The sequence below is a fragment of the Octopus bimaculoides genome, chromosome 6 (assembly GCF_046866305.1).
Source record: "Octopus bimaculoides isolate indiv1 chromosome 6, ASM4686630v1, whole genome shotgun sequence".
Lineage (NCBI taxonomy): Eukaryota > Metazoa > Mollusca > Cephalopoda > Octopoda > Octopodidae > Octopus > Octopus bimaculoides.
In genome coordinates this window covers 74399300-74421567 of record NC_142933.1, presented here as the reverse complement: position 1 = coordinate 74421567, position 22268 = coordinate 74399300, and the positions used below count along the sequence as shown (strand labels likewise).

The 22268-nt window shown below is 38.4% G+C and overlaps 1 protein-coding gene across 2 annotated transcripts in view; it reads left to right on the top strand.

Annotated features, from left to right (window-relative positions):
• Positions 1–22268, top strand: part of LOC106871164 (G patch domain-containing protein 3) — an 82766-nt gene that overhangs the window by 5251 nt on the left and 55247 nt on the right. Inside the window, exon 2 of one of the 2 annotated variants that reach the window (XM_089354099.1) lies at positions 7329–7351. The exons of the other annotated variant lie outside the window; for it this stretch is intronic. Within the exon in view, the coding sequence (XP_089210225.1) occupies positions 7329–7351 (23 nt within the window). The remainder of the gene's footprint in view (positions 1–7328; positions 7352–22268) is intronic. 2 annotated transcript variants of the gene reach the window in all.

Here is a 22268-nt window from a genome sequence, read left to right as displayed (position 1 = left end):
ATCAACGGAACAGCCTGCTCATGAAATTAACGTGCAAGTGGCTGAGCACTCCACAGACACATGTACCCTTAATGTAGTTTTCGGGGATATTCAGCGTGACACAGTGTGACAAGGCTGACCCTTTGAATTACAGGTACAACAGAAACAGGAAGTAAGAGTGAGAGAAAGTTGTGGTGGAAGAGTACAGCAGGGTTCGCCACCATCCCCTGCCAGAGCCTCGTGGAGCTTTAGGTGTTTTCGCTTAATAAACACTCATAACACCCGGTCTGGGAATCGAAACCGCAATCCTATGACCACGAGTCCGCTGCCCTAACCACTGGGCCATTGCGTCTCCACACAATGTATCTATCACAGGTTCAAGAGAGACTTCTTTTTCAGTCAATGCTGCTGTTATCCTCTAGCTTACAACATATGTACCCATGCATTGCTTTTTGCTGGTATGATGTATGATTCTTCTTCAAAACTATCATGTATGTGCATTTATCTTGTCCAAACTCCATTCCTATATTCCATGAGAATGTCGTGACTGGTTCTAATTGTCTCTTGATGTTTAGTTATCAGAATATAACTTTAGGTCATCAACAAAATATGTGTGGGGTACATTCATTTTATTCTTTTCTGCATATCTCAGCATGTAACCTTGGCATTTTGTTAACTGACAAGGGATTCACTGCCAGTACAAACAACATTACAGATAAACTATCACCCTGAAATGTGCCTATTGGTAACCTAATTCTGTTTGTTACAATAGGTATTGCTTTAGTAGTTGTCAGTAATAACAGTGTTGACCATGTTGTGGTCAGTCTTTCAATGGCATTCATGATAGCAGCTGGTACTTTGACAAAGTATTGTTCTATCATTCATGCAGAACAGAGTCAAATCCTTCTTGTAGTCTAGCCACATTGTTAAGAGATTATGGTAATGTTGTTTGGCTTCCTTAAGAACTGCTTTGTTGATGAGAAGCCCTTCAGCACAACCCCAGACACATTTCTTTCCTCTCGCCTGTTCATAAGTTATCACCTTATTTATTTGGAAGTGCTTTTAGAGAAACATATTCAGGCAACCCGTGTAAACATTATTTACATTTGACAGATATTTGTTCTCATCTTGTTTGTTGTTAACACAACGTTTCAGCTGATATACCCTCTAGCCTTCATCAGGTGTCTTGGGGAAATTTTGAACCTGGGTTCTCATTCCTAAGGTATTTTTCGATGTTGTTGTTGTTGTTGTTGTTATTATTATTATTATTATTATTATTATTATTCAGGTCAGTGTCTGGAATTGAACTCGAAATCTTGGGGTTTGTAGCCCTTGCTCTTAACCACTATGCCACATGCCCGTATACAGTTTGTTCATAGCATTCAAGCATGTTAAGGGCCTATAGTTTTTGGCCACATGGGTTTCTTTGTTCTTAGATATAAGAATACTTTGTGCTACAGTCAGCCAATCAGATATATCTAGCTCAGCCTCCATTGTTTTTTTAAAACAGAGTCGTGAGAATTTCCCTGTAGCTTTTTGTACCAGTAGTCTATTATCAGGTCTCTCCCAGGTGATTTTCCATTCAGAAGTTTCATAATAGCCATTAAGAGTATTTCATAATACCCATTAAGGGTATTTTGGGAGAGGCATTTACACAATACTCACTGTACTGCGTTGTGATTATGTTCTTTGTTTACATTTCAGATTTCCTGCCAGAATGACTCTAAGTTTTCCTGGGGAGGAGCATTTACTACCTTGATGGTTTTGCCTTTCATACTGTGATATACAGCTTATGGGTTTTAGGCAAACTTGCAGTTTATCATTTTTCAGTCATGTACTTTTTTACAGTAATGAAGTTTTTCACTTGTTGATTGTAGATCGTGTTTGAAGGGGATCAATTTGCTTGTGAGTGTTTCTTAGGGGCAATTCCCATACAATTTGGAGAATTTATCATGCAGTCATAATTGATGATAGATGATGTGTGAATTCACTTTTAGCTTTGCATTTGATGATAGTATCCAACTGTTCTATCTTTTTCCTCAGTCTGTTGATGTTATTTTGGAAGGAGGTAATCTATTTTGGCCCAGTACTATCCTTTGGATTCATCTCTTTTATTCCCATAATGTTCTTTGCATATATTCGGAGATCACCATCTCTTTTACTAAGCTTGTATTAATGGCAAACATTAAAGGGGATAGTAATAATTTTCTGAGGGAATGAATAGTCCTCTTTGCATGTCTGTATTCAATGCCATGTATGTATGTACATATGTGTGTGTGTGTGTGTGTACTCTTGTCTAGAAATCATGTGATGATTGTAAATGAGCATCATTGTTATGCAAGCAAGGTCGTTTCTAGACTTACATGAAAACAATGTCTGGCCATAAGGAAATATTACTTTACTTGGAAAAAGATGAGGGCATCCAGCTGTAGGGTATCCTGAAGGGTATCCAGTAGTAGAAAATCTGCTTCAACAAATTCCATCTGTCTCATGCAAGCAAGGGGATGTTAAATGACGATGATGAATTGTATGAGTTAAATCATAAGCATATAGCCATCCAAATGAAGAACCTTAACCAAATACAAAGACATAATCACTTAAAAATCATAAACGCATATACAAGTGTAAGCACACACACACACACATGCGCAGTCTCACACACACACACACACACACACACATAATGACTTGTATATTCTTGATACATTCTGGCAGACTCAATCCTGAATGGGTTAATTGTTGTAATGTTTAGTCACTGGAGAATAACTTCTTTACAATGAAGATATATTCATAATAAACTTGATTTATTAGTACAAAGAACTCCAGGACATCAGGTGTTTTGACATTGTTGTTTTTTTGCAACCCAAAGCACCCACTGACCAGTTGATCTAGCAGGAGCCAACAGTCTTTTTTATAATTTCAATGAACAGACTGTTTGCTGAACTATGCTTATATCTTCCAACCAAAAGTAATTATTATATGCACAGTGAACAGCAAGATTCAAAATGATGATTTACATTATCATCACCATCATCATTATTTAACATCCATTTTCCATGCTGGTATAGGTTAGGTGGTGGAGGCGCAATGGCCTAGTGGTTAGGGCAGCAGACTCACGGTCATAAGATCACGGTTTCGATTCCCAGACCGGGCGTTGTGAGTGTTTATTGAGCGAAAACACCTAAAGCTCCATGAGGCTCCGGCAGGGGATGGTGGCAAACCCTGCTGTACTCTTTCACCACAACTTTCTCTCACTCTTTCTTCCTGTTTCTGTTGTACCTGTATTTCAAAGGGCCAGCCTTGTTACACTTTGTGTCACGCTGAATATCCCCGAGGACTACGTTAAGGGTACACGTGCCTGTGGAGTGCTCAGTCACTTGCACGTTAATTTCACGAGCAAGCTGTTCCATTCATCGGATCAACTAGAACCCTCGACGTCGTAAGCGACGGAGTGCCAACAAAAACAACAATAGGTTAGATGGTTTGACTGGAGGTGGTAAGCTGAAGATCTGTACTGGCTTCAGTTTGTTCTGACTCCATTTCTATGGCTAGATGCCCTTCCTAATACCAACCACTCCACAGAGTGTATTGGGTGCCTTTTACATGTCTCCGACACTGGTGCCATTCATGCATCACCGGCACTGGCCACGACTATGATTTCACTTAGCTTGATATGTCTTCTCAAGCACAACAATTTGCTGGAGGTCTCAGTCACTTGTCATTGCCTCTGTGAGACTCAACACTTGAAAATCACATTTCACCACCTTATCCCACACCTTCCTGGCTCTACTTCTTCTACAGGTTCCTCCCACATGATCTAGCTGATTTGAAGATGAATATGCTAATCACTGTTGTGATTCATCATAGGGGGACAGCTTCTCCTTTATGACAAATATGTGTTCAAAGAACTCTTGATTCATGAGTACAAGCACTTGTGTCTCATCAGTAATATATATATTTGTACTTGCCTGTTTGTGTTTATAGTTGTGTTTATGTATGTGTGTGTGTCTATGTAGACATACAGTGTTATAAATGTATATTTTTGCAACACTGCACTTTCTATCAGCCAAAGAGTCTACTAACTGCATAAATGCATATCTAATCTCCTTACACCATCCCCTACACTGTCCCACACATTAATTACCAATAGTCTCATTCTGGTTGAATAAAAATATTTGCACTGATGAATGCATGATGCACTGTTTTTGAAACATAATTTACCAAGAAACTGAGACAGTTTATATATATATATATATATATATATATATATATATATATATATATAAAAATGAGAATGTGTGTGTGTCTGTCTGTCTGTCTGTCTGTCTGTCTGTGTGAATCCCTAAAACTCGAGAACTACGCAACCAATTTCATTCAAATTTTACACATGCCTTACTTAGGGTTCCAGTTGTGTTTTAGTAAAAAAAAATTATTAACTTCTTGCAGAGTTCGAGCACACGGCAACATAATATCTCCTCCACTATTTAAGTATTACGTGTCAAAAGTGAAACAAAAACACTCATGTCAAATACTTTCACTTTAAAAATGAAAGTATTCCACCAACTGAAACAATCACATTTCGATACTGTAGTGACAGATACTTTCACAGAGAGAGAAAGAGAGAGAGAGAGAGAGAGAGAGAGAGAGAGAGATGTATATGTATACATATACATGTATATGTACACCATTTCGATACTGTAATGACAGATACTTTCAGAGAGAGAGAGAGAGATAGAGAGATATATATGTATACATATAGATGTACACGTATATGTATATATATATAGATCTATACATACATGTATATGTATACATATGTGTAGATGTATATATATATAGATGTACATGTAATATGTACACATATATACATATATACATGCATACAGATATCTATACATATATATACACCCATCACACACACATACACATGCACACAAACACACATTAGTCATTTGTTTTCTTATCCAAAACTACGTCAAAAGTACGGAATGGATCTTTATGAAATTTGGAAATTATATTCTTTGCATAACGGCCATAACTCCCATGAAAATTCATATATTTTTGATGTTGATGAAATTTTAACCCGAACATAACAGATGAGCATTATTTAGAAAATGATGTCACACGTTATCGAGGCTACCATTCTTTCTGGATGTGCAAAAGGGGATGACGTCTTTATTCCAAGAATTCCTCTTACTCCATCAGGAGCAGACATTCCTTTTACATTCAGAAGACTACAATTGCCCCTTCGTGTGACTTTTGCCATGTCCATAAACAAATATCAGGGTCAAACACTGTCTGTAGCTGGTCTTCTCTTGGAAGAGCCCTGCTTCTCACATGGACAACTGTATGTTGGCTGCTCAAGAGTGGGCAGCAACAAAAAACCTATTTGTATATGCTCCACAAGGGAAAACAAGGAACATAGTTTACAATGAGGTGTTATAATCACAACAGCAAGAAAGTATGTACATGATCACCTTCTTTTACGAAACTTCATTGACTTTCATATATTTATATTGATATACATATATATACGTGTGTTTGGGTGCGTGTGTGTATATATACATCTCTATATATAAAAATGATGCGTAGTCTAGACGGCGTTTTTAGATTTCATTATTCTCTTTAACCCGGGCAACGCCGGGTATTTCTGCTAGTATATATATATATATATATATAGAAACAATATATGAGTATATGCATATATATGTACATGTATGTACATACCTTCATCTACATGTACATATAGATACATATCTGGGTACATGACGTTGCAAAAAAAACATAGACAAAATGATAAACAAGGTACAAAAAACAAGCAGGCCACATAGAGAACATATCCTTCATCAGCTGCCACCATTAAAACACTGGTGTTTCGAAGATATATATATATATATATATATATATATATATATATATATATCATCATTATTTAGCGTCTGTTTTCCATGCTGGCATGGGTAAGACAGGTTGACTAGAACTGGTAAACTGGAGAACTACACCAGACCCAAATTAGTTTTGGCTTGATTTCTATGGCTGGATGCCCTTCCTAACCCCAACCAGGAAAAGTGTCTGACTGTAGAAATTTTATTTCAATAAAATTCCATCTGACCCATGCAAGCATGGAAAAGTGGAAGATAAAACAATGATGATGATAATTACATTATAATCACATCTATGTTGATCTTTTGAATACTTGTAACATCTAACATCAATTGTGTCCTGACTATTCTGTTATTTTGACCAAACAATGATAGCTATGGACTGATTTCAAATGATTTTTGTGAAAATTAAACTACTTATTCATATCTCTGTAGAGAATATTAAATTCAACCAAAATAATGAAAATGTAGAATAATAGATTAGATTAGTTTAATGGGGAAATATATTCTCCAGTGGTCAATAAATCAATTTAGTTTTAACAAGCTCAATCAGCCACAATGAAAAATAACGTTATATATGATAAAAGTTTCTATTTTCACATCAAAAAATAATATATAAAAGAGGAAATATTACAGATTATGCAGCAGAACATTTATATGTACAAGGGTTGTGCATATAGATACAAATATACATGCCTACAATATATATATCAAATATTATATACATATATATATGTATATACATAGGTATAGATGTATCTATTCCCACTGCATGACACTGTAGAATTATGTCTTCTAGTATAGTCATGGGCTAACCAAAGCTTTATGAATGGATTTGATATTTGGAAACTGAAAAAAGCCAATAATGTATATGTATGTATGTATGTATGTATGTATGTATCCCTGATTGAGCAGATATAAAAGCAAAGACATTTTAATGATGTTATGTCTTCAGACATAGTATACCTTGACAACCCTATCCAGCATATCCTTTTTTTTTTCAGATAGTAGGGTGTACTTTAAAGGAGAATTAGCTGCTAATTCTAAAGAGTCAAGTGACCATACAGAAACTCTCCCTTTGGCTTGTAAAACATTCAATCTGTGCCCAGCTATTGATTATTTTTTAAAGCTTAGGCACAGGGCCAGTTCTATTGAATGAACTCCAATATATTATAAATACCGTTTTTTGTCAACACCTGATGTGGAAAGCCAAATTAATTTGGCAAGGTTTTAATTCAGAACTTTAAAAAAATATAATAATCCAATACTGTATACAAAGGGTATATAATTCATTTGGAACATCTGTGCAAAAATAATCTATTGTAACCTTTTCCTAGGGAAATTTAAAGATGAACAAATCTGGTCTATAAAGAAGTTGTTTATTAAAGATTGGATGTAGTTGGTGGAAAATATGGTGTTGTACTTCTTGTGGCATGGTATCTTATATTTTGTTCTTTTTTTTTTCAGTAACCCTTGCATTGTTAGTCTAGGTAAGTGTCTTCTACTGTAGCCCCTGACCAACCAATGCCATTTGAGTGAACTTGGTAGATGGAAACTGTGTGCAGGCTTATTGTATAAGGGTGCAATGAATAAACTGTCATCTAAATTATGCAAAAATGAAAATAACACTGACATCTCATTTTAACAGATATATTTACCAAAATTACATTAAAATATCTCCAAATACTAAAGAGTAAATTTATTCAATAAGATTACCATTGGTTTCAGTCATAGCCTCCAGGCAACTTTGGAATCTCCTGCAACTTTTCCAGAAGGTCTCCTTGTTTAAGTTGGTGAATGCTACCATAATCCTTGCCTTTAGTTCATCCTTGGTATTACAAGGAATTTTATTGGTCTCTCACTCAGCTATGCCCCACACATAATAATCAAAGGGATTGCAGTCTGGGGAGTTAGGTGGCCAGATGTTAGGGGTGATGTGGTTGCAGAAATTGTCTGACAGCCATGACTGGGTTCTCCTGCTTGTGTGGCATGGTGCAGCATCTTCTAGCAGCCATTCTCTTGACCCAGGGCAGCACTACCTCCTCCAGGCAGTTGATGTAGGCTTCCATGTTGAGTCTGTAGCCATGTGGGAAGATGAATGGAGGTATAACATCACCATCACTAGCGATCACTCCAAACACCATGATGTTGACTGGATGTTTGATTTTTATCACTCTCGTTACATGTTTTGGGGACATGGCAAGTCATCAGATTGACACTCAAACACTCTGAAATGCTTTTATTGGAGCTTCTGGCATGAATACTAAGCAGTACAACATGTCATTTCCAAATTTCTGGCAGATTAAATACAATTTCTGTTTTTCTCACAGATGATGTCCAACTGACCCTACCATGCTGTGTAGTCGACAAAATCCAAAACAAGCAAGGCACATGCATGAAATTAAAAATATAACAATTTACCCATTGCACCTTGTATATATATGTGTGTGTGTACACATATGTAAATGCATATATGCAAACATGAAAGTGGTTGGTATTAGGAAGGGCATCCAACCATAGGAACCAAGACAAATCAGATTTGAACCTGGTGCAGCTCTCCAGCTTGCCAGTACAGGTCAAACTGTCTAACCCATACCAGCATAGAAAACAGACATTAAAGGATGATGATGATGATGATGATGATAATGATGAACGATAGATATATGTATAAACGTATGTATGTATATATGTATGTATGTGTGTGGGGGAGGGGTATGTATTTGTGTTGGTTTCCCCCATACCACGACAATCAATTTGTTTACGCCCCTTAATTTAGCTTCAAAAGAAATTAATAGAACACAAACCAGAAATAAAAGAAGAAATAAGTATTGAATTTGATTTATTTGACTTAACAGTTCAAGGTGAGGCCCCAACATAGCTGCAATTCAATGATTTAAACAAGTAAAAGATAAAGATACTTCCAGTGCCAGTTCTGTAAGAGTCTCAGGATTACTGGTTGTTTGCTGATAGACGTTTTTGCATTGCTATACCCATGGTATCATTCTTTGATGATGAGCCAATGGAGTTTCCTTTACTGGGGTATGCTTTTCACATTGATTAAGTTGCCATTTTAACAGCTGAGCATATTGAGCTGAGTTGTGGGATTAACTCAAACACAGCGTGAGGGTTGCTTTTTGACATCAGGAGTATTACCAGTTGCATATAGTTTTCCATCAATACAATGGAGCGCTGAAAAGTTCCAAGGAGGATCAGTTAATTATGATTTTATTCAATATATTCTCCTCTCAGATTCACACACTTATTGCAGTGGCCTTTCAGTTTTTCTAAGCCCTGTAAAAGAACTTGGAAGGTTAGGCCTCCAGCCAGGCCTTTCATGATACCCTTAAAGCCAGGAACTTTTCAGTACCCCCTCATCTGATTAGAGAACCTAATGCTACATTTTATAGAGGATTAGAGATGCACTCGGGTACCAATTTCTAAGGCTACTCTAGAATAAATGAAGGCGATACTGCTTTACCAGATTATTAAAATTTTTGGCAAAAGATTAAATACAATTTCTGTCTGTTTAATAAGTTAAGTTTTATGAAAACAAATGTACAGCGTAAGAGGCTGAAAAAACAGGTAATTTCTTTCCTAATCCTGCCGAAGAGGCTAAGTGGAGAGTGAACAGTCCTGCTCTTAGAAAAGACAGGACCAAAGGGTTAACTTCTGAGTTGTATCTATAAAATGAAGCACAGAGTTGTTTGGAGCTGAAGACTGTTAGCGGTCAGGATGCCCTGAACCACCCTGAGTAACAGACAGTCTGCAATGTATTTTTTTCTGATTAGATAATCTTATGTATCATTATAGGTTTTCTCCTGGAGTAGCTCTGATAGCTAAGCTTGAAAATATATTTACTTAAATCAATATAAAAGAATGAGAGAGCTGGCATTTAATTAATGATAAAGAACCAAAATGCACATGACTTTTAATAGAGGGAAAATAGGAAGTTGTGATATTTTTGTTGTTACTGAATATGTTTGTTATACAGTAGTAGTAGTAGTAGTAGCAGTAGCAGTAGTAGTAGTAGCAGCAACAGTGGTGGTAGTGGTGGTGGTTGTCACTTGTCTTTCAAACTGATGTATGTATGTATGTGTGTGTGTGTGTGTGTGTACTTGCATGCAAGCGATTATGATACTGCTCAAAACAATTCAAGACGAATACTACTCTATGAAAAAAATCCTTCTTGTAAATACATTATACATCTAATGAACAACACTCAGCTTATTCTTCTGCTTGTAATATGCATTCATGAGCCATGTTTCATAATATCCCAATCACTACACATACTTCAAAAGGCCCTATGTTTTGTATACAAAACGAAGCCCCCCTTTTTTTTTTTTGTTAAGAGAGATGACAGACTACTGGTCTTATTTCACTGTTTTCACTCTGGCGACAATCCTTTCACAAAACCCCTATGCTGTACTTATTATTCAGAGAGTACAACTTATCAACTGCATCTAGCAAATCATCTATATAGTCTATAGCTTTTAGCTCATGTTACCAGTGTCTGTTGTTGAGTATCATATAGTATTAGATAAATTAAGCTAGATCATTTTTCAGATAATAAGCAGTCTCTTCAAAATGGCTCCCGAGTTCTTATATCACTTGGTAATTGTTAGTGCTTTACTTTTTACTATGTTAATACTGAAACCTGTAATACTAGCCCAGTTTAAGCTTCTTTCACAGTTACTCTTTTTTTTACTCTTTTACTTGTTTCATTCATTTGACTGCGGCCATGCTGGAGCACCGCCTTTTTAGTCGAGCAAATCGACCCCTGGACTTATTCTTTGGAAGCCTAGTACTTATTCTATTGGTCTCTTTTCCCAAACCACTAAGTTACGGGAACGTAAACACACCAGCATTGGTTGTCAAGCGATATTGGGGGGGGGGGGACAAACACAGACACACAAACATATACACACACACACATACATGTATATACATATATACGACGGGCTTCTTTCAGTTTCCGTCTACCAAATTCACTCACAAGGCTTTGGGCGGCCTGAGGCTATAGTAGAAGACACTTACCCAAGGTGCCACACAGTAGGAATGAAATCGGAACCATGTGATTGGTAAGCAAGCTACTTACCACACAGCCACTCCTGCGCCTTAGCCTCTTCAGCAGGATTAGGAAAGAAATGACCTCAGTTTTTTTAACCTCTTACGCTGTACATTTGTTTTCATAAAATTTAACTTACTAAACAGACAGAAATTGTATTTAATTCTTCTTCAGTTTTTACAATCATCATTGTTATCATTTAATATCCCTGTTCTAACTGGCATGGGTTGGACGGTTTGATAAGATCTGTTGGGTCCAAGGACTGCATCAAGCTCCAGTGTCTACTTTGGTATGATTTCTAAGGCTGGACATTCAATATCCTTCCTGATACCAATCACTTTACAGTATGTACTTGGTCCTTTTCTCATACCATCAGCACTAGTGAGGGTACCATGCAACTTGCAAGCCTACAAAGGTAAAGTTACCTTTGCAAGTCATGCTGACTCACAACAGCTGATTTCCCGGTTTCATGGCGTATATATTCCCGACCTGGATGGGACACCAGTCCATCGCAAGACTACTCATTTCTGTCAGCTGAGTGGACTGGAGTAACATGAAATGAAGTGTTTTGCTCAAGAATACAATGCATCACCCAGTCCAGGAATCAAAACCACAATCTTATATGATCATGAGTCCAACACCCTAACCACTACGCCATGCGTCCCCTTACAAAACTTGAGGGGAGGAGCACACTAGGGATGAGGGCTAAGGTATGAAAGAAGGGGTTGAGATGGATAAGGTCTTTGTTGTTGTAGAGGAGCTACATAGCTAGTACATTTAGGAGAGACAGTGAAAATGAATCAGTAGTTACAGCAAAGAGATAAATAATGGTGATAAAGTGTCTAGGTAGTATCTTAAGGTAAGAGATGAGTAGAAGTGAGTGGGACTAAAGAAATTAGGAATGAATAGGGTTTGCAAGAGTGAATGGGGTAGGGTACAGGGAAATTAGGGGAGTGGAAGTAGGTGGCGTCTGTATGGATTGGATAGGGTTGAAGAGTGGATGTAGGTGGGGGGGGGAGGGATTTGCCAATGATAACTGAATTGGAGAGGTTGAGGGATGCAAGAAGAGAGCAGTAACAGGATAGTAATGATGATAGAAAGACAAGAGTGAGATGAAATTTTTGGGTAGGAGAGAGAGAGAGAGAGAGAGACAGACAGACAGACAGACAAACAGACAGAGTCAGTTGTCGTGTATGAAGATAGAATTTGGTGGTCTAGTGTGGTGATGGAGGAGACCAATATAATGTGTGAGTGTAGTTGACAGAATTAACAGATAAGAAAATATAATATCAAGAGGGGTGGGGATAGCTGCAGTGAGAGAAATGTGGAGATTGTTATGAAGAGGATACTGGATCAGGTGTCCATTTGTGCACATATGTAATATGTACATACAGTTCTTCCAGAAGTCAGTTTTGCTGCAGTGGGTAGGTCTTCTTGAATACCAAATATTACCATATATCATGGTCGCTTGTCATCTCCTACAGGAGATCCAAGATCTTAAAGTCTGCCTTCATCAATTTATCCCATATCTTCCTGGTTTTCCCTCATCCACAAGCTCCAGCCACCTTTATCGATCAGCACTTCTTTTTACAGCAGTCCTCATTCATATGCATCATATGTTCATACCAGCAGTCTTCTTTCTTGTACACTACATTTAATTCCTCTTATGCCTTGTTTTTCTCTCAGCACATTTATACTGTTGTTTATGCGCATTTACATTGCATACCCAAGGGAGCATACTTGCTTCATTTCTTTCCAGTCTTCCCATGTCCTCTGCATTCAAGGCCCATTGTAATTCTAACACATGCATCATACTCTCTGCCCTTTATTCTGTTGTAAACAACTTTTGTTGCTAACAGTGGTAGTAGCTCCTTGAATTTTTTCTGACCCATTCTTACTCTGGCTACTATAATTTTGAAGCAACCACCTTACTTGTTGATAACATCTCTCGGATAACAAAAGCTATCAACAAGTTCTACTGAGCCATTCAAGGGAGTCTATTTCCTGTGTGTTTGTAGATCATACTACTCTAGTGCATCTGTTACATATGAAGTTTATGTTCTTTGTTAGTTTGCCTATGATTAATAGAATCAGAGTGGAGGCGCAATGGCCCAGTGGTTAGGGCAGCAGACTCGCAGTTGTAGGATCGCAGTTTCGATTCCCAGACCGGGCATTGTGAGTGTTTATTGAGCGAAAACACCTAAAGCTCCACAAGGCTCCGGCAGGGGATAGTGACGAACCCTGTTGTACTCTTTCACCACAACTTTCTCTTGCTCTTTCTTCCTGTATTTCAAAGGGCCAGCCTTATCACACTTTGTGTCACGCTGAATCTCCCCCGAGAACTACGTTAAGGTTACACGTGTCTGTGGAGTGCTCAGCCACTTGCACATTAATTTCACGAGCAGGCTGTTCCATTGATCAGATCAACTGGAACCCTCGACGTCATAACCAACAGAGTGCCAAGAGCAATAGAATCAGATTATTAGGATACTAAAGCTCTTACCAACATTCTGCTACATCATTAATTCAAGAAGAGATATGAATGCTGATTCATTTACTCCAAGGCCTTATATTTTCCCCACTTTAGAATATCTTCTTTAGCTTTGTATGAGTTGATAATAATACAACTTACTTAGGTGAATTTAGTAACATAGTGTAACACAAACCTGTCATGATGCTTCTAGAATCTTAATAACTTTATATGAAGGACACATAAAGTTTTCTCTCTTTATTCATTCATTTTCATTCATTTCATTAAACTTCCACTCTTCCATGCTTGCAAAAATCAGACAGAATTTGGTGAGATAAACTTGCTGATGAGATCTAATAAATCGAAACATGTCCATAGTTGTCCATTCCTGCAGTAAAGATTAAACATTCATTTCCCTGAACATGTATATCAACTTTGAGAAAATAATGGCTTAATTTTTTTTTAATTACCTACTTTCTTTTCTAAGTGATGTAAACAATAGCTTCTAGGTTTTTGATTTCCTTCTCTAATCATTATTATTATTATTATTATTATTATCATTATTATTATTATTATTATTATTGATGAGCAGACAAGATTGTTAGCATGCCGGGCAAAAAGCTTAGCGGTGTTTCATCTGTCTTTATGTTCTGAGTTCAAATTCTGCAGAGGTCGACTTTGCCATTCATCTTTTTGGGGTAGATAAAATAAGTACCAGTTGAATACTGGAGTCAATGTAATCGACTTACCCGCTTCCACCAAACTTGCTGGCTTTGTACCATAATTTGAAAGCATTATTATTATTATCATTATTATTACTATTAAGGTGGTGAGCTGGCAGAATCATTAGCACACTTGATGAAATGCGTAGTAGTATTTCACCCATCACTACATTCTGAGTTCAAATTCCACTGAGGTTAACTTTGTCTTTCATCCTTTCAGGGTCGATAAATTAAGTACCAGTGAAACATTAGGGGCGATATAATCGACTAGTCCCCTCCCCAAACTTTCAGGCCTTGTGCCTGCAGCAGAAAGGATTATTATTATTATTATCATTATTATTATTATTATTATTATTATTATTATTATTATTATTATTATTATTATTATCATCATCATTATTGAGTGAGAGAGCAGTGCATGCCATCAAAATGACACTGTAGGAAAATATATGAAGCCCAGTATACCCATCATGACTACCCATCTGATAAGGGTACACTAGATACATGCATCACAATCATATGTGTGCAACATGGTGATCTCATATCAAGATAAACAGTGCATCACTTTGTAGGTGGGGCCCAGTTAGAATTATCTTCAGGTAGAGTGGCCCATCCTACTGAAAAGTTCCTTGAATAAGGGTTGTTTAAGGATGAACAAAACACCCATGTTTCAAGAGGTGAGTTACTCAAACTCCAAAGAATTGCTCTTAACACTTGGCTATGATGCTCCCCCACTACTTCTACTCATGATCAGAGATGTACAAATCATCAGTCACCAAGGGACATGCTCAACTGGTTAAGGTCAAACAATTGACAAGTAAATCTGTAGTATTGAGCAGAATATTTGCTGCAGCTCATCTTTTATACCAAAACGAAATATGTACATGATAACACTTCCAATCAGTTAACACCAGAAACTATGAGAGCCATTGCCTGGTACTGCATCTATTATTATTATTATTAGTGCCAATGTGGACTTGGACTAATTGCATCGGGTCATCTAGATCGTACTTAGATAGATTTTTCTGTAGGCCAGCAGATAAGGATAGCATAGAGTGTCCACAATTCAACATAGTCGGCTACACGGACCACAAATTCGTGATCTGTACGGTCAACTTAGATAGGCTCCATAGACGAGGCCCCGGTTACTGGAAGCTAAACACGTCGATAACGGCGTGCAAAGCCTACAGAGACTGGATTAGTTTATTAGTTAAGAGGGCTTTAACCGGGGCAATCATCAACAACAACTGGTGGTTCGCCCTGAAGCGGGCAATTAGAGCAGAATCAATTAGGTTTAGTAAGGCTCTAGCTGTAGAACGTAAGAAAACAGAGTGGGATTTAGTTAACAAACTAAACGAGGCTCTTAGGACAGGCATCGCAACCGACGTGTTAGCAGCGAAGTTGGCCCTCGATCAACACTTTGATGCCAAGCATGAAGGCTGCGTTGTCAGAGCTAAAGCACTTTCGGTAAGCGGGGAGGGGACTAAGGCCGCTCGATGGGCCCGCGTGGTTGAGGCGAAGCGTGGGAACAGAGCGACCATTCGGTCTTTGGTGGACCAGAACGACTGCGAGATTTCGGAACCAAAGGAGATGTGTTCAGCCTTTCAGCAGCACTTTGCTCAATTGTTCGGGACGAACGGTAGGACGGACGATGGAACAGACTTCGGTGTGTACCTAGACGGCCTGCCGCAACTCTCGACCAGCGAGGCCGAGTGCTGCGAAGGACCCATATCTGCCTGGGAAGTACAGGAAGCGATGAAAGGCTGCACGAGAGGTAGATCGCCGGGTTTGGATGGTCTGCCTTACGAGCTTTATACGTCAATGCCAGACTTGTTTGCGGGCATCTTGGCAAACTTCTACTGCAACTGGCAACAAAACGGGAGAATTCCTGCTTTTGTTTGTCGAGGAGTGGTGGCTTTGCTAAGAAAGGACCCAAACAAGGGGGACATTATAGGGAACTTTAGGCCCATCACTCTGCTCAACACAGAGTTGAAGATGTTGGCCAAGGTGCTAGCCAAGAGATTGGCGCCTGTCGTGGACAAACTGATCGGCAAGGCGCAGACATGCGCTGTGCCGACCAGGTTTATCCACGACAACCTCCATCTCATGCGCTACATCATAGAGAGAGTGGGTAACGAAGCTGGCACGGGTGGGGCTTTGATCAATTTAGATCAGTCTAAAGCCTTCGATAGGGTCAACCATCGATACCTGGCAGCTGTTCTCAAGGCAGCTGGCTTCGGTCCGGTCTTCCGCGGGTGGATAGCTGCTTTATACAGCGGCATCTGCTCGGTCATACGGGTGAACGGCCATCTATCGGAACCGTTCAACATCTCACGTTTGGTTCGCCAAGGGTGTCCTCTCTCCTCCCTTCTGTATGTATTGACTCTCGAGCCATTACTGCGGAAGTTGGAGGCTTTGAGGGGCGTCCCGCATGATCTGGGATGTGGAAGGAGCGTGTCTGCCTATGCCGACGATGTCACCTTGATGGTGTCGAGACACAGGCATATTGACCTGATTGGCGAGACACTAAACGAGTATGAAGCGGTGACAGGTGCGAAAATTAACACGGAAAAGTCAGTGGGCTTGCAACTAGGCACCTGGAGGGGCAAGTCCATGCCGTCCAACAGTGTCGTAGGGTGCTGGACAGACGGACCCGTTAAACTGCTCGGGTCTGGTTCGGTCCGGACCTCCAGTTGGAGAAAAACTGGGAAGAAGTGACGAACAGGGTGGCCAACCTCACCCAGAAATGGGCTGAGAGGAAGCTCTCCTTGAAAGGTCGAGCGAAGGTGGCGAATGCGTACATCGCATCCGTCATCTATAACTATTTGACCGTCGTCCCTTGTCCCGACTGCTGGTTAACCAAGATAGTACGCTTGCTCTTCAACTTTTTGTGGAAGGGTCAGGTACCACTGGTCAGGCGCTCCATCTGCTGTCAACAACCGCTGAACGGAGGCCTTGGCATGCCGTGGTTGCTGATGCGCAAACATGCTCTCAGGCTACGACTTCTCAAGCGTTTCGTGGACGGTGAACAGGTGTGGTCGCCTTTCGTCAGACGCGATTTTCCGCAGCTCGTTTCTTTAACAGAGCTGCAATCCTGGATCAAACGTAGACCGAGAAAGGGCGCTTGGCACCTCGAGTGCCGCCAAGCTCTCACTGCCCTGAGTCAGGCGGGCAGTGCGATCGGTAGTAACTCCACTTTAGCGTTCTATAGAGGGTTAGTGGGAGAAAAGTGCGACGACGTTCTCGGGGAAACTCTAGGCGTCGAGGATAATCAGCTAAGCAGTCTGTTCAGGAGAACTTTCGGGCCGGGGCCCATGGATAATTTCCAAAGGTCCCTCACCTGGCAGTGCTACTGAGGTGCGTTACCTGTTCGAGATAAACTCTACCGACATGGAAGTGCCGTCAACTGGGCCTGCCCGAGGTGCGCTCAGGACGACGAAACCGTTCTGCACGCACTCGTCCAGTGCCCGAGCATTACTGACTTGTGGGTCTATATCGAACAGCTACTGTCACGTGTAGGACGGATCCGGCTATCAGCTGGATCCATCGTGAGAGTTGACCCGCCGACCTCCTTTAGCCAGGAGGGCAAGGCAATTTTCCTATGCCTAGTGGCTGTAGCGAAAGAGGTGATATGGTGGACCCGTTTGAAAGGGCTAAAGACAGACACTTTCCTCTTTGGCCAAGGCCTCATCAACTTTTTCAAGTTCCACTTGAAAAGGAAGATGAGAGTAGAGAGGGAAGTGCTGTCTCATAGCAAATTCGTTGAAAGATGGGTGACTGTTGGAAGAATGGCCAGTATAAACGGACCAATTCTGAGAATACACTTGTAAAAAAAAAAAAAAAAAAAAAAAGAGAAAAAGAGAAAAAAAAGATAATGTAAAAGGAGAAAGGGCTCTATACCCCTTTCTTATTTTTTCTGACCAGGCTCCTGTGGTTTTATGGGTTTTTCCACGTGTAACCTTTCCTTTTTCGAAGCACCTCCCCCTTTGGGAGTTCTACTTATTTATTTATCTATTTATTTATATCTTTCTCCGTTTTCTTCCTCTGTTTAGACGAACTTTCCTACCTTTTCGGACAAAACCTTTTGTAACCTTTGTCCTGTCTTTGTCCTTATATGTTTTTAATTGATATTAGCCCTTGTGGCCAATAAAACGAATTAATTATTATTATTATTATTATTATTATTATCTGTTGGACATGAAAACGTATGACTTGATATTAATTAAACTATTAATCTGATAGTTCAATGCATTTGTGTTTGTTGGTTATACATTCAGTGAATAAACATTAGTTTTCTTTATAAATCCTGTTCTTGGGTAGTAGATTCAATCTGTCACTTTGTTTAACACAATAACCTGGTTGGCACTTGGTTATCTTTTAGCTGAATCTACTCTGCTCTGTTGCAAGCATTGGAGCCAGATCTCCAATCTGAAAATAACTTCCTCCTTTTCTTCCTACCAGTCCCTGAGGCTCTGCAAAAGGTCATAGGCACTACCATTCCTTCCCTGACTATGCCATAAAAATTATAAAAAAAAAGAAGAGAAAATCTTGTTTGAGTTAAATAATTGACAGGTTGAAATTCCAGCTGCATGTTGTTTACTTGATTTAGTGATATGAGCAAAGACCAGTATGTTGTTGAGTGTGATTTATATTACCTATGTGTGAGAAAGAGTAGGGTTTTTTGTTTTTCAGTTTTACTATTTCTATTAGTAACCCTTTTGCTACCATATTTCTGTTGAAATACACTACTTTTGTTTTAGTTAATTTTGATAATAAGGAAGAATTTTTCAAAATAACTTTGTCATTATGCTGATATCCAGGTTATAAATTTCCATAAAAGTTTTACTGGAAAGATTTACTTTGGGTCACTTTAAAACAAGAAGTTTGTTTCAGAGAACCAGGAGTGGGTCCCAGTTGAGTTGGCATCAAAAGGTTTAAGGATAGAATGAAGGTCTCTGATTTGGTTCTTTATTTGGATTTGAGATTAAAAGTACTTTAGAGAGTTTTGATATGTATTGTATGGTATTTAGTACAATGTATGTTTGTGAATGTTTTCAACACGTTAACAAGGTTTGTGAAGAGAATTAACTGAAACAAAGGTGAAGGTGTTTAATTGCTAGTTTTGATGAGTTATGAAGATTAAACATTTGTTAGCATGCTTATAAAATCTTACTTCTGATCTTTTTTTTTTTTCTAAGCATGCAATTTTATTAACAAATGTAGGGATGGAAATGAGGAGGTGGAAGCATTAGAGTGCAAAATACACCAACTTCTCAGTTTCCAATTTTTTTCTTTGTATGTTCTCTGCCTAGTAATGGATACATTCATTATTAGCTGTCCTTAATGTGATGAGCTGGCAGAATTGTTAGCACACTGGGCAAAATGTTTAGCAGCATTTCATCTGTCTTTACATTATGAATTCAAATGCTGTGAGATTGACTTTTCCTTTCATCATTCTGGAGTTGATAAAATAAGTACCATTTGATCATTCTCAGTTCACTTCAAGGATGACCAAATGGACAAACTCTGATTAAGCTGCATTGACAATATCGCAAGGTTGCATTTGCAACAGTGAATAATCACTGCAGTGGAAACATGTGTAGGTCATTATAATATTCTGCAGATAACTACAAAATAAATTTTGTGGATGTACAAGTCTCCATATTCTTTATTATTATTAATATTAATATATGTATATATATATATATATCATCATCATTTAACGTCTGCCTTCCACGCTAGCATAAATAACAACAGATGGATGATGTGTTGAATGTGTCGACCCACTACAGCTGTTTCCAACTGAGTTTTTAATTTGTTAATGGAGAAATTACATCATTAGAAAAAAAAAACATTTTCATCTGGTGAATACATGAGTCACAGTATTCAAAAACATTCAAAAGCCAAGTTTGTGCCACTTCATGATTCTATGACCAGTGCCAATCATAATGAATTTGTTTGTTCAATTTGGTAGTATTATAGGAGAAAATACTGTGATGTCAAGCGTGGGTAGTGGGGGGGGGGTTAATGAAGATTTATAACAATGATGGAGGTTAGAGGATAGGGTAGTGGGGAAATCAGATAGCAAGTATCTCGTCCCTCCAACTAAGATAAAGTTAATTTCTTTTATCTTTTATTTCTATTCAACAAGAGGTTTTTAGACTTAAGTTCAAAGGATAAGTTCAACCTGTTACTTATTTATTTAACAAGCTTTTAATGCCTCACTTTAAGGGTGGAAAAGCTATAAAAGGGAGAGACAGTAAGTCTAAAATGTGCTGATAAGGTGGAGGGTATCAAATAAGAATAGTGGCCTTCACATCAATTAGATAAATAAAGAAGTATACAATAAAGAATATATGAAAGCAAATGGCATATAAAAGGTTGTTGAATAAATAAATGGTTGACCTTATTCTTTAAGCTTAAACTAAAATCCTCTTGTTGAATAGAAATAAAAGGATAAAAATTTATAAATTATTATTAAAAAATAACAATTTATACCAGTGGCCAGCATGCATAAAAAAACGTCCAAGGACGGCAAATTATATTCAAATATAAGAGGAAAGCCACTAAATGATTTTCTTACATGCAGAAAGTAGACTCCAAATTGTCTAACCATGAAAAATGCGTTCTCATTTAATGGCATGTTGGATGTACTCATGCAAGACACTATGAAAAGATATAAAGGGATCAGTCAATTCCATACTTTAAAGATTCACCATTAATAATTAAACAATTATCTGTGGATATTCAGTGGAATCCATTAGGGACACATAATAATAGAACTTGAATACATACCATCTCCATGAAAGGATACATGAACATATAGAGTTCCATCATTATACTGGGTGTGTAAAATATTTGAGGACATACCTTTTTTGTGTTATTGTTGCATCTTTTGCAAACTCTGTATAATCTTTGTTTCAGAAAACAATAATAGCAGACCCTCAGCTTACTCAAGAAATGAGAAGGCATGCTGTTATTGTGGTTATAAAGGCTGAGCATAGCGAATTAGAAATGTCTCGATTTTTAAAAGTTGCCAGATCTTTCATCTACAAAGTTTGTAAGGAGTTAGAGACTGAAGATAGTAATATATCACCAGTATCAAAGCATAAAAAACATTCTAAATGCTCTGAAATCATCAGAACACTTGAATTTATCCAGCAAGTTCAACAGACCATTGATTACTATCCCAGAAAGTCCATGAGGTCAATTGCAAAAGATCTCGATGTGTCAGAAGGAACAGTCAGAAATGTTGTCCATGAAGACATCAGATATACAGGGATTAGACAAAATAATGGAAACACCTTAAAATTTCAAACAAATTTATTTCAATATGGGGTAGGATCACCTTTGGCAGTAATTACAGCTTGAATCCTACAAAGCATGGACTTGTACAAAGTTTGAATTGTTTCCAAAGGAATTTTTGTCCATTCTTCAGCTAAAACAGTCTCCAGTTCTTGTTGCGATGATGGTGAAGGATATCAACTCCTTACTTGTTTTTCTAAAATGCACCATAAATGTCCAATAATATTGAGATCTGGGGACTGTGGTGGCCAGATAAGATGTTCAACTTCACTAGAATGTTCCTCGTACCATTCAGTGACAATTTTAGCTGTGAGAATTGGTGCATTATTATCCTGAAAGATTACGTTTCCCTGTGGAAACAGTTCCACAACCATAGGTTGAATTTGATCAGATAAAATGCTTAAAATGTCTTGACTATTAATTCTACCATAAAAGAAAACCATTGGGCTGGCAGATTTCCAAGATATAGCCCCTCAGATCATCACAGATCCTCCTCCATGTTTAATAGTTGTTAGAAAGCAGTCTGGGTCAAATGCTTCTTTTGGCTGTCTTTACATGTATACTCAGCTGGTGGTCGGAAATAAGGTAAAAGATGACTCGTCCGAGAAAATAACATTCTTCTACCGCTCTAGGAATCAATTCTGGAGGTTTTTACTCCACTCTAAATGCTTTGTAACATTTGTTTTTGAAAGTAGTGGTTTTCTGATTGCAGCCTTCCCATGAAATCTGGCTTTGTGCAGCTCCCAGTGAACAACTTTTGTGGAAACTAGGTTCTCGAGGTGGTCATTAAGCTCCGCAGTAATTTTGAGAGCTGTACTTTTGTGATCCTTTTTAACAATTCATGT